This window comes from Balaenoptera musculus, chromosome 20, assembly GCF_009873245.2.
Source record: "Balaenoptera musculus isolate JJ_BM4_2016_0621 chromosome 20, mBalMus1.pri.v3, whole genome shotgun sequence".
In the NCBI taxonomy this organism is placed as follows: Eukaryota; Metazoa; Chordata; class Mammalia; order Artiodactyla; family Balaenopteridae; genus Balaenoptera; species Balaenoptera musculus.
Window position 1 is genome coordinate 20,817,441 of NC_045804.1, and position 11,441 is coordinate 20,828,881.

General features: G+C 57.8%; 2 protein-coding genes across 4 annotated transcripts; one reads left to right on the plus strand and one right to left on the minus strand.

Annotated features, from left to right (window-relative positions):
- Positions 1-143: 143 nt before the first annotated feature.
- KAT2A (lysine acetyltransferase 2A) lies at positions 144-8,965 on the minus strand. 3 transcript variants are annotated; one of them, XM_036838240.1, is made up of 18 exons: positions 8,582-8,938; positions 8,319-8,442; positions 7,834-7,979; positions 7,646-7,735; positions 7,163-7,344; positions 6,881-7,072; positions 5,935-6,041; positions 5,624-5,734; positions 5,395-5,534; positions 5,092-5,300; positions 4,739-4,865; positions 2,374-2,484; positions 1,909-2,052; positions 1,545-1,659; positions 1,417-1,453; positions 1,271-1,334; positions 1,053-1,137; positions 144-954 (listed from the first exon to the last, which is right to left on the minus strand). In XM_036838240.1, exons 1-18 carry the CDS (start codon positions 8,918-8,920, stop codon positions 761-763), a joined length of 2,517 nt encoding a protein of 838 aa, XP_036694135.1. In that variant the 5' UTR covers positions 8,921-8,938; the 3' UTR covers positions 144-760. The 3 variants fall into 3 exon arrangements, with proteins under 3 accessions (XP_036694135.1, XP_036694137.1, XP_036694136.1); XM_036838241.1 differs by having other exon boundaries at positions 761-954; positions 5,395-5,531; positions 8,582-8,920; XM_036838242.1 differs by lacking the exon at positions 5,624-5,734 and having other exon boundaries at positions 5,395-5,575; positions 5,919-6,041; positions 8,582-8,965.
- Positions 8,966-10,279: 1,314 nt separating this feature from the next.
- Positions 10,280-10,800, plus strand: HSPB9 (heat shock protein family B (small) member 9). The gene has a single exon (XM_036837968.1). The coding sequence runs from the start codon at positions 10,288-10,290 to the stop codon at positions 10,768-10,770; it is 483 nt and encodes a 160-aa protein (XP_036693863.1). The 5' UTR covers positions 10,280-10,287; the 3' UTR covers positions 10,771-10,800.
- The last annotated feature ends 641 nt before the right edge of the window (positions 10,801-11,441 follow it).

Genomic DNA, 11,441 nt, shown 5'->3' on the forward strand with positions numbered 1-11,441 from the left:
AGCCCAGCAGGTCCCATCGCCCCAGGGGCGCGGGACAGGCATGAGGCTTGCTGAGAAGGGCAGCCCCAGCCTGCAGGCGGTATTGGCGGAACGGGGTCAGCCTGCTAAGGCCAGGGATTCTACTGAAGAAACAATCACACAGAGAAAAAAACCCCAAAACTTTATTATTCCCTCCAAGGGATTAATGCCAGGAAATGAATGGTCCCCATGCCCCCCACCCCTGGGGGACAAACAGAACAGTGCAGGGTGAGGCATGGCCCCTCCAGTCCAGGCTGAACTTCCAACCCCTGAAGCCCCCTCACTCAAGCTCAAGTTGGCGATCCTGCCCTTGAGGAAAACAGTGACCTGGGCCAGGGCCAGGACTCCAAAACTCCATAGCTTGGGGGAGTGTGTGTGTGTGTGTGTGTGTGTGTGAGTCTGTGTGTGTTGGGGGGGTGGTGGTGGGGAGAAGGGGGGATCAGGACTGGGGGCCACCAGGGCTGGACAGGGCTGTTCATCCTCTGGCCACCAGCCACTCTTAGAGGGGCTGAACCCCACACCTGAGAGACCCCTTCCCAAGGTCAGACACAATGAAGGTTGGGACAGAGCTGCAGGCTTAGGGGTGCCCCAAGGCCCTGAAAGGGCTGCAGGATCAGGGGCTGGAGGGCCCCTGGCTGGAGTGTCTCAAACTGAGGCAGACCTGGGCACAAGGGCACCCCAGAGATTAGATCAGAACCCGAGGTGGAGACATTCCAGGTTGAGGCCGAGGTCCAAAGCCAGACTACTTGTCAATGAGCCCGCCCTCCTTGAGCTTGAAGTAGAAGAACTTCTCCAGGGCGCTGGCACAGCGGCAGTACTCGCTGTCCGGGGGGTTGTACTCGCGGCAGTTGGCGATGACCCGCTGCAGGTCAGCTACAAAGAGCTTCCGGGTCACATAGTAGCGGCTGCGCAGCCTCTCTGTCATGGTCTTCAGGTCTGGGCAGCAGGAGAGAAGGGCACGGTTTTCAGAGGCTGCACGGCCCAGGGAGCCTGAGCAGGTGTGGGAGGAAGGAGTTGGAACGGAGGGTCCTCACCGATGGGGAAGCGGATGACCTCGTAGTAGTCTGGGGCCTCCGACTTCTTCACGGGCTCCATGAAGGGCCAGGCACTGGGGTGGGACTGCAGAGGAGAGCCGGGCTGAAGCCAGGCCCACTGTGCCCCCGCCCAGCTCGAGACAGCTACCCCCCACCCTGGGTCAGAAAGCCACAGCCATTGGCACAGGGACCCCCAGAAGGGAGCCTGGTCTCCCCACCTTGATCTGGGCCAGCAGATTTTTGAGGGTCGTGTAGAGCTGGTCTGGGTCCTTCAGCTCCTTCCTGGGGCAAGAGAGGCCGAGTCTGAGGCTCCTGGGCCCTCTGCCTCCCCCTCCTTCCTCCCCTCCCTCCACACAACACTCACCCCTTCTCCTTCCCCAGCGGCTTCCAGCCCGTCTCTCCTGCAAAGTGGGGAGTCGGGAGAACACCCCTAAGAATGCCTGTCCACACCCCAAGCAGTACACCCCCTCCCCAGCCAACACCCCTGCTCACGAATGCCGGGGACGCTCTCCACAGGGATCTGCCTCACACCCTCCTTGAAGCAACTGAGCCCGGGGTAGACCTTTCGGATCTGCGCCTGTTTGCGCTCAATCAGCTTCTTGATGATCTGAGGGAAGGAAGGGTCTGAGGGGCCAACCCAGCTCCAGGAACCACCCTCCCAGGCCACAGTCAGGCCCCCCTAATTTCCCCTAAGAGGCAGAGCAAGAACCAAGACCCTGGCCCATCCCACTTCACATGCGCACATGCATGTACACGTGGTACACATCCACACGTGTTCACCCTCAAGTGCACGTTCATGAAAAGCCCCACGGAGGCGTGCATGTGTGTGAGTGCACGCGTGCACACGCACACACACCTCCTTCTGCTTCTTGATGATGTGGGACAGCTCCGTGTAGGGAATTCGAGGGTTCAGCTCACACTCCATCAGTGTCGCCCCCTCATAGTCCTTAATGTAGCCCAAGTAGCGGCTCTTGGGTACCTTGATGTCCTTGGAGAAGCCCTAGGGCGTGGAGAGTTACGACCAATCCACTGGCAAGCCTTTTCCAACCTGAATCTGTCCCTGGAATGTTTCCAGGCTGGCTAACCCCCCACCCCGACTCACCCCTAGAACCTCCCAGCTCTCCCAGCCTGCCCAGCTGCCCTAGAGAACCCTATCCTTCCCTGGAGCAGCAGGAGGGAGGCATGCAGGCGTGAAGGACTTCCCCACCGGTGTGGGATGGGACAGGGGAGACGAAGGGACTCCCACTCCATCCACACTGGGGATGAAACAGAATGACCCCTGTCCCCAGGCAGTGGGCAAACGGGGTGAGGTGAGGGTCACCTGCTTCTTGAAGTAGCCAATGGCGTACTCATCGGCGTAGGTGAGGAAGTAGAGAATGTTGTGTTTGATGTGATACTCCTTCAGGTGGTTCATCAGGTGAGTCCCATAGCCCTGCAGGGGAAGGGGGCAGGGCTTTTCAGGGGGGAGGGGGCAGGACTGCAGCTAGAGAGGTCTCAGGAGGGCAGGGGAGGGAGCTGACTGGAAAGGAGGTGGGAATAGCCAGGGGATCCAAGTCAGGTAGGAGGAAAGGCGACTGGCAGAGGAAGGGGAGTTTATGGGGAGAAAAGTGAAGGATGCTGGATTTCTAAGCGCTTACTCTGGAACAGGTGTGGTGCTTGGTTCTTTACAGAGCAATCCTCAAGTTAACCCATGAAACAGCTATCGTTACCTCCATTTTACAGAAAAAAAACTGAAACTCAGCTATTTTAGGAAATGTGTCCAAGTCAGGCGGCCAGCTATGGCAGGGAGGGCCTGCATCTAAACCCAACCAGGAAGCTGTGGTCCTCAGGCGGCTAGTTCCCAGTCCCTGGGCCTCAGAATTGGAGGAAAGGGGAGGGGGAATCACAAGGGCCCCACTCATCACAATATCTGAACCCCAAAGAGACTGTCTTCCACACATGTCAGGACCAAAGAGGCACCATGCAGATCTGGGTTATGTAAAACAGGGCAACCATGGAATTCTCTGGTAGTCCAGTGGTTAGGACTCCAAACTTTCACTGCAGAGGGCGTGGGTTTGATCCTGGTGGGGGAACTAAAATCCTGCAAGCTGCACAGCGTGGCCAAAAATAAATAAATAAAATAAAATAAAGTGGCTGCACCATTTTAAAAAGTAAATAAATAAAAACAAAACAGGACACGGGACTTGCCCAGTGGTCCAGTGGCTAAGACTCCACGCTCCCAATTCAGTGGGCCCGGGTTTGATCCCTGGTCAGCGAACTAGATCCCACATGCCGCAACTAAGAGTTCGCATGCCACAGTGAAGATCCCGCATGCTTCAACTAAGACCCAACACAGCCAAATAAACAATAAATAAATATTTTTTAAAAAGAGTATTAAAGGGCTTCCCTGGTGGCGCAGTGGTTGAGAGTCTGCCTGCCAATGCAGGGGACACGGGTTCGAGCCCTGGTCTGGGAGGATCCCACGTGCCGCGGAGCAACTGGGCCCGTGAGCCACAACTACTGAGCCTGAGCGTCTGGAGCCTCTGCTCCGCAACAAGAGAGGCCGCGATAGTGACAGGCCCGCGCACCGCGATGAAGAGTGGCCCCCACTCGCCGCAACTGGAGAAAGCCCTCACACAGAAACGAAGACCCAACACAGCCAAAAATAAACATAATAAATAAATAATAAATAAAAATTTAAAAAAAAAAAAAAAAGAGAGGAGTATTAAAAAAATAAATAAAAAATTAAAAAATAGGGCTTCCCTGATGGTGCACTGGTTAAGAATCCACCTGCCAATGCAGGGGACACGGGTTCGAGCCCTGGTCCAGGAAGATCCCACATGCCACGGAGCAACTAAGCCTGTGCGCCACAACTACTGAGCTTGCGCTCTAGAGCCCGTGAGCCACAACTACTGAGCCTGCGCACCACAACTACTGAAGCCCGCGCGCCTAGAGCCCGTGCTCTGCAATAAGGGAAGCCACCGCAATGAGAACCCCGCGCACCGCAATGAAGAGTAGCCCCCGCTCGCCGCAACTAGAGAAAGCCCGCGCGCAGCAACGAAGACCCAACACAGCCAAAAACAAAATAAATAAATTTATAAAAAATAAATAAGTAAAAAAATAAAACAGGACAACCAGGGACCCTACTAGTGGGTCTACTGTGACAATTAAAGGACAGAAACCAGGACTATCACCCAGCATAGGGTGCTGTTATAAAAGTTAACTCCCCAACGTATGTGAACGTTCTTGTGATGAGAGAAATACAGGTCCATTTAAAAGTGTTACTGTAAATCTGGAGAGTTCTCATCACAAACAAAAAGCATTTTTTTTCCTACTCCTTTAATTTTGTAACTATAAGAGATAACGGATGTTCACTAAACTTACTGTGGTCATCATTTCACGACATATGTAAGTCAAATCATCAGGTTGTACACCTTAAACTTACACAGTCCTACATGTCAGTTACATCTCAATAAAACTAGAAAAAAACAAAATAAAAGTGTTACTGATTCTGGGGTGCCATATGTCAACAGGTGTTTCCTTAATCCAGTTATCAAAGTACAACTGCCACCTTGTGGGGGTGTGAAGAACTGTCTGGCCACTAAAAGAAGGGTTGGGGGCAGCTGTGTCACTATTGTGCTGCTCCGACCTCGTCCAGAGCAGAAGCAGGGGGTGGGATGGAGCTGGGACCAGGGGCATGGACTCACCTTGACCTGCTCGTTTGAGGTGACAGCGCAGAAAACAATCTCCGTGAAGCCCTGGGTGGGAAACATGCGGAAGCAGATCCCACCAATGACCCGCCCGTCCTTGATCAAGGCCAGAGTCTTGTGCTTCCTGAGGGGAGAAGGGTCAGGTCACAGGCCCTACCTGTCCCCCAAATGCTCCCCAGGAGCCCACAACAACCCCAGAGGCCTGAGCTGTACACAGTGCTGGGAACTAAGGAGCAAGAATCGCCCAGGGTTGGAGAAAGAGGCCTGGGGAGCAGTGGGGAGCAGTGGGGAGGCCAAGGAGGAGGTGCCCGGGTGTGGTGGCCTCGGGTTGGGCTCTCCTGGGGACGTACGGGTCGAAGACGAGGCGGGCGATGTACTCCTTGGGCATGCGTGGCAGCTGGTGGGAGAAGACGTTCTGCAGCCCTACGAGCCACAGCAACACCCGCCGGTTGGCCTTGGGTGTGAGCGAGTTGCCGATGACGTGGAACTCGATGATGCCGCGGCGCTCCTCCAGGCGGGCAGTCTCATCCCGGGCGGCGTTGGCCGACAGCAAGCTCGTCTGGGCACCAGAGGAGGGGTGTTGAGCTGGGGTCTCAGGTGGTGAGCCACCACCCCACCCCCAGCACAACTGGTCCATAAGCTGGGCTGCCCACCTCAGGCCCGAGCATGGCCGCGGGATCCGTGATGGTGAGCATGACCTCATTGACGAGCTCCATGGGGATGTCGCCCATCACACGGAGCCGTTTGGCATCCTCCAGGGTCAGGTTCTCTGGGAGCTTCCTCTTCTCGCCTGCTGAGGAAGCTGGCAAAGTCTCCCAGGGACAGCAAGAGAGGCTGGGGGAGGGGTGAATGAGGGGCAGAGGTCAGGGGTCAAGCACCCACCTGGCATGGGCTCAGCCCCTCCGGAATCCAGGCTCAAGGAGCTGTTGCTGCCCCCAGCCATGGTGGGACTGAAGATGGGGGCGCTGGGAACAACCGCAGCGCTGACTGTAGCTGACGTAGAGAGAGACGGAAAAATCGGGGGATGGGGGTCAAAGGTGCTGGTGTGTCCCTCTAAGGGACCCGGGCTTTCCCACCCCCAGCTGAGCCCTCCTGTACTTCCCCACTGCTGCCAATTGCAGCCCCCTCCTCCACTGCGGGGCTGAGCTCAGCCAGGAGGACCAAGCAGAAAGCCTACCGTGTGTGGCACATACCCGGCCGGGGCACCAGCTGGGTCCCCTCTGAGGGCGGCATGGTGAAGCCCGACTCCCAGATCGGAGAGTTTGCCCCGTAGATCTCCTCCTCCAGCATAGACAGGAATCTGTGGGGAGGGTACAGTCCGTCCCACAGCTCCGTCCTCCAGCCGAGGGAGCAGCCTGGGCCAGACACGGGAAGGCCTGGAGGCTGCCCTCAGGGAACTGGGAGACAGAGACAGCTTCTGCCTTCAGACAAGGAAGAGGCACAGCTCCCTGTCTTCTGGGAGCCCCTCGCTGAAGGCAGGAGGACAGGATGATCCAGAACAGAGCCTAGAAGCCCAGCATGCCACGGTGAACAGCACAGGGAGACGGGGTCTGAACCGAAGCCATCCTGTGCTGTGTGCCAGGCAGGGCATCCAGTCACCCTGGGCCTCAGTATCAAAATGTGATTCCACCCTCTCCTGCCACCTCTTACTGCCACCTGGTGGCAAGAGGAGCACATGAGGGCCTGCATTAGTTGGGAAAGGCTTGAACTGGGTGGCTGTAAGCCAGGTTTAAAATGAAAAGATGGTGTGGCAGAACAGAGAAAAATCTGACAGAAAGGACTAGGACAGGGGTGGAAAACAGTTTCACCTCAAGTGTAAGCTCCTGGAGTGCTGTGGTGAGAAGGATTCTGAGCTGCGTCCACACCCCGTGGGAAACAGTTAGTCCTGTCTACCAGGGGCGTGGGCAGTGTTAGCACTCGGGCCATGTACCTGTCATCCCCAGACTTAGTACATGAAAAGGCAAAGAGCTAGCAAATTATATCTGGGCCTTGGGCAAGTCTCCCAGGTAGAGGCCCACATCCCAGAAGGTTCATGGAGTGAGAGGAAGGACCAATCCAGGAAGCCCTCCTGGAAAAAAGGGGACCACAGGGAGGATGTGAACGCAGTGCAAGATCCTGACGGGCCAGAATAAGCCTTACTTGGGGAAGTGGGTGAGGATGAGGGTCCTCTTCTCGGGCACCAGCTTGTCCTTCTCCACCCGGAACTTCTCCAGCAGCTGTCGCCGGGTAACGGTGAAGATGGAGCGGAGAAGGCTCCGCCCAAAGACGTGAGTGGTCTCGTACCGGGGAAGGCTATCGCAGCTCTGGGGCACGTGGCAGTAACAGAGCCATCTGCAGAGCGGATGAGGAGCAGGGAGGTGGTAAATGAAAGCCCAGGCTGGGCTCACAAGCCTCCCCCATGCTGTCCCTGGCTGGACCTACCTGGTATAATTGACCTTGTAGGTAGCCACGTCCTCGGCCTGAGACCTCTGCCGAAATTGGGCAGGCGTCTCAAGCTTCCAGTAGTTAAGGCAGAGCAGGAACATCTTCGAGAGCTCAAACATTGTCTGCCGCTCCCGGGGAGCCAGATGACTAAACTTGTACTGCACAAAGTTCAGCACGCCCTGAGAAGGGGAGACAGGTACGGGACAAAACGGGAGGAGGTGTGAGCAGCCAGCAGGGCCTTCTTATCCAAAAGTAGGTGCTTCCTGAGGGCAGGGGGCTCTCTGGGGCTTTTGCTCTGGAGCTGTCTGTGAGGAGAAATTACACCCCCTCCCACCTCCATGCCCACCCTGAGGTTAGCCCAAAGCATCCTCCTTTCTCTGAACCTCTCCCCTGTCCTCAGCTTGGGGGGGGGGAAGGATAACACAGCCTCCCCACTCCTCCAAGATGCCCCCAATCCTCTTGCCACCTGCCTCATCCCACCTGCTCAATATTAGGCTTCTCAAATGGGGGGCTGCCCAGGGACCCCTCCACCACGGGCCGAGTCATCTGCAGGATGCATTTCCGCAGGAGCTGGAAGAAGAGGGAGGAGTAGAGGTCAACGAATACAGAGCTGCAGACCCCCCAGCCTCCCTCCTTCACCCACGCACACTCACTTGGAAGAAGCTCACCTTGAAGAGGTAGAAATAGACCTGCTTGGTGTCCGTATCCTCCTCCTTGTGAACAGACATGAACAGATTCTCCACGTCCACCACCATCCCCAAGAGCCGGTTAATCTCATCCTCTGACACATTCTCCAGGTGGGACACGTGGTCGGCTGTAAGGATAAATGGCAGTTGGGAAAAAGGAACAGAAAAAATCAACAGGGCTTCCTGCTCCTTTTCATCACCAGCCAAGACACACCCTCAGTCCCTCCAAGCAGCGTGACCGGCAACGAGACTGACTGCTCCTATCTGGGTGGCCTCTTGTCTCTTCTGGCTGGCAGATTTCCTTTCTCCTCCCTTGGGGCATACACATTCCCAGACCAATTCCTCCTTAAGAGGCATCTTCGGTCTTCCAGAAATGAAACTATGTGGCACTTAACTCATCCTGTCCAAGTAGGACCCACCAGCTCCACCCCCCTCACCCCCAGCTCCAAGGGCACTACCTGCCTTACCCAAGGGGTGCTCACAGCTGCGGCACAGCTCGCTCAGGTTGGCAGCTGGCTGCTGCAGGTCCATGCGGGGTGCAGTGGGGGGCTTGGGGTTTTTCCAGCCATTACACTTGCAGGTTTCATTGGCCTGGAGGCAGAAGAATCAGTCAATAACCCTGTAACCCGGGGTGAGAAGCCGTTCCCCAGCCAGACCTTTGCCCCCATTCCCACCCAAGCCCTAGGATGCCCCAAACCCCGCCCCCTCTCACCCCAGGCCCCGCCCCCACCTTGCAAGCCGAGAAGACCCCTAGCTTCTCAAGCTTCTTGGCGCGCGGCAGCCCCCGGACTTGCGCCTTCCTCTGGCTGGCGCGCTGCTGCTGGCTCAGGCCAGGTCGAGCCGGATCACCCCCGCTCCCGGTACCCCCACTTCCTACCCCGGGCCCCCCAGTCCCTGTGCTCCCGGCTGGGGCTGTAGCTGGGGCTGGGGCTGATGCCGGAGTGGGAGCCGGAGTCGGGGCCGAAGCCGGGCTGAGGGTAGGAGTCGGAGTTGGGGCGGGGGCTGGGGACTGAAGGGGACGGGGCTGCGCGGCCGGGGCCGGGGTCGAGGCCTGGGAAGGTTCCGTCATGGCCTCCCCACAGCGGAGCGCGGCGCAGCGCGGCGCGGCGCTTCCAGCCCTAGGGCCGCATGGGCAACCGGCGTTCAGTGCGCAGGCGTCCCTGCCCCGGAGCATGATGGGAATTGTAGTCTTGTACGGTCGCTCCCTTTGCGTCCAGCTTCCAGGCTTTTCTGTCCTGTTTCTTGATGTCGGACAGACAAGTGAGGCCCGAGCGAGCACCCCAGATTGACTCCTCCTCACTTGTAATCTCTGTCGAAGGCTTCCAAGATAGTAAAGATTGCTGCCCTCTTGGGACAAGGAGAAGTACCCCAGAACACAAGCTTCTGTTTGGGGAATCACCTCCCAAGCCCAAGGGTGAAAATGCAGGACTGGGGCCTGGAGTCGAGTTGGCTTCTTGCGCATCTCCCTCCTGCCCCAACCCTGGCCCTATCCCACACGTCTCGGGACACAGAGTTGCACCCAGTGTGGCGATTAAACAGCAACAGTTCTATTTCTTGACCTGTTAAGTGGTTACACGGGTGTGTTCTCTTTGCGCACTTTTCTCTGCGTACGTTATACTTCAACAAAAAGGGTTTATTTTATAAGCACTGAGCGCCAGAGTAATGGCCGTGGTCAGGTAAAAGGCTCCCAAGGTGGAGATGGGGTAGAGGCAGAGAAGGGCGGAACGGCTCTCCCGCCCACACGGTGGGCACCTCTCACGTAGCGCAGGGCCCAAGTCTTCATCTTTGTGGTCCCAGAGCCCAGCTCTGAGCCTGCCACAGTAGGCCCGGGGTGGAATGACGGAAACCAGGAAGGCGCATCCACCTCCCAATCCCCATGTGTCGCAGGATTGTGCGTGGTCAGAGAACTGCAGGACGTTCCAAGAATGGATGACCCCGCGGTCACACTGATGGCTCTGTTCAGGGGACAGTCCTCCTTCCCCCCAGGCCTGATTCTCAGAAGGGCAAGAGCCCGGCGGCTCAATCTCATCTCCGCTCCGTGCTGGTGACAGCTCCAGGGTTGGGCTCGAGCGCCACCAGCCTCTTTTGGCCTATCCGCTTGAGTCTCAGCCCCGGCGGCCAGGCCCTCGCTGACTAAGGTGGGGAAGGGCCCGAGAAAGCAGCCGTATCCGAGATAAAAGCAGCAGCAGCAGGGGGCGCCAGGGCGGCTGCTAACCTGACCCATGGAGGTAGGACATGTGCACAGCTGACCCTATACTCTGTGGAAGCCAACCTCGCCGGCAGCCAAGGGAGCCCCCTGAGCGGGGCGGCGTCGCGCGGGCAGGAGCGGAGCCACGCGGGGCCACGAGGGGCCCCGCTTCCGGCGTCCGCCGCCCAGCCCAGCGCCAAGCGCTGCATTCGGAGCCTCGCGCCCTTCCACAGCAGTTGCTCACTCGGATGCAGCAGGTCGGTAGCAGTCTCTCCAACGGGAGCCAGTCGGCGTCCCGATGTCCCAGCGTGGCCTTTACTGAACAGAACCAGCTGACCACCCTGCCGGTGCAGCAGCTCACGGCAGATGTAGCAGCTGTACAGGGCAACGTGCACGCGGAGGGTGGCTTCCAGATGAAGATGTATGCCCACGGCTTCACCCCTGAGGAGCTGGTGGTTCAAGTGGACGGCGGATGCCTGATGGTGACTGGCCAGCGGCAACTGGAGGGCTGTGACCCGGATGGGAGCGGCTTCCGCGTGGCGCAGAAGGTGCACCAGCAAATGTCATTACCACCGGACCTGGATCCCGCCGCCATGACTTGCTGCCTGACCCCCTCTGGCCAGCTGTGCGTCCGTGGCCAGTGCCGGGTGCCGCCTTCCCCTGAAGCCCAAACAGGACCCGCCTCGAGACTCGGGAGCCGTGGCTCTAAGAAGGGTTCCAAACTAGCCTGACCCAGTAAACCACCACCGTAGTGAGCAACACAGCTTCAGAGTCTGTGGTCGTTTCTTGGGGCTGGAGTCAGAGGAGGAGGTAGAACAAAGGTAGAGGGAGGCCAGGTGGAGGGCCCAGAGGGGCAGGAAAGGCACCTCAAGGTGGTGGTCCACGATAAATCTGGCCCCCGGGAAGCTGGGGGGAGAGTGGGCAGTGCTGTTTTACTCAGCTCAGCTCACTGCTTGGACCAGCAGCCCCAGCAGGGAGCAGCAGAGGGCCAAAAGGGCCCCAGCATCACTTGACTCCAGAACCAGCAGAGGGCCCCCCAGAGACTAGGGAGCAGACGGCTTGGCCCCAGTGTGGGGCTGCCGTCTTGGCCTTATGACCAGTCAGTCCAAGGTTCCAGAGGTCGTCGGTGTTCCTTCCTCTTCAGAGAAGAGGGTGAGAGGACCCCGTCTCTCACGAGCCTAGTACAGACTAATCAAAAAACCCCAAAGAGGTTGTTTCTGGTGTTCAGAGACCAACTATTTTCAAATACAGACTGCACATACCCCAATATAATCTGGAGGGGCTGGGGGAGAGGCAAACGCAAGACCCTCAACTTCAACCTTGCTGAGATTCAGCCCCAGCTCACTCTTACCCCACTCCACCCAGTTAGAGCTGGTAACAGCTGGCCTCTTTCTCTTGGTTA

Excerpts from the sequence above, each read along its gene's own strand:
- KAT2A (XM_036838240.1), bottom strand. The coding sequence starts at position 8,920 with ATGACGGAACCTTCCCAGGCCTCGACCCCGGCCCCGGCCGCGCAGCCC. Across the intron at positions 5,735-5,934 it reads CCAGCTGGTGCCCCGGCCGG|CTACAGTCAGCGCTGCGGTT; the intron begins GTATGTGCCACA and ends TCTCTACGTCAG. Across the intron at positions 2,053-2,373 it reads TTGGCTACTTCAAGAAGCAG|GGCTTCTCCAAGGACATCAA; the intron begins GTGACCCTCACC and ends TCCACGCCCTAG.
- HSPB9 (XM_036837968.1), top strand. The coding sequence starts at position 10,288 with ATGCAGCAGGTCGGTAGCAGTCTCTCCAACGGGAGCCAGTCGGCGTCC.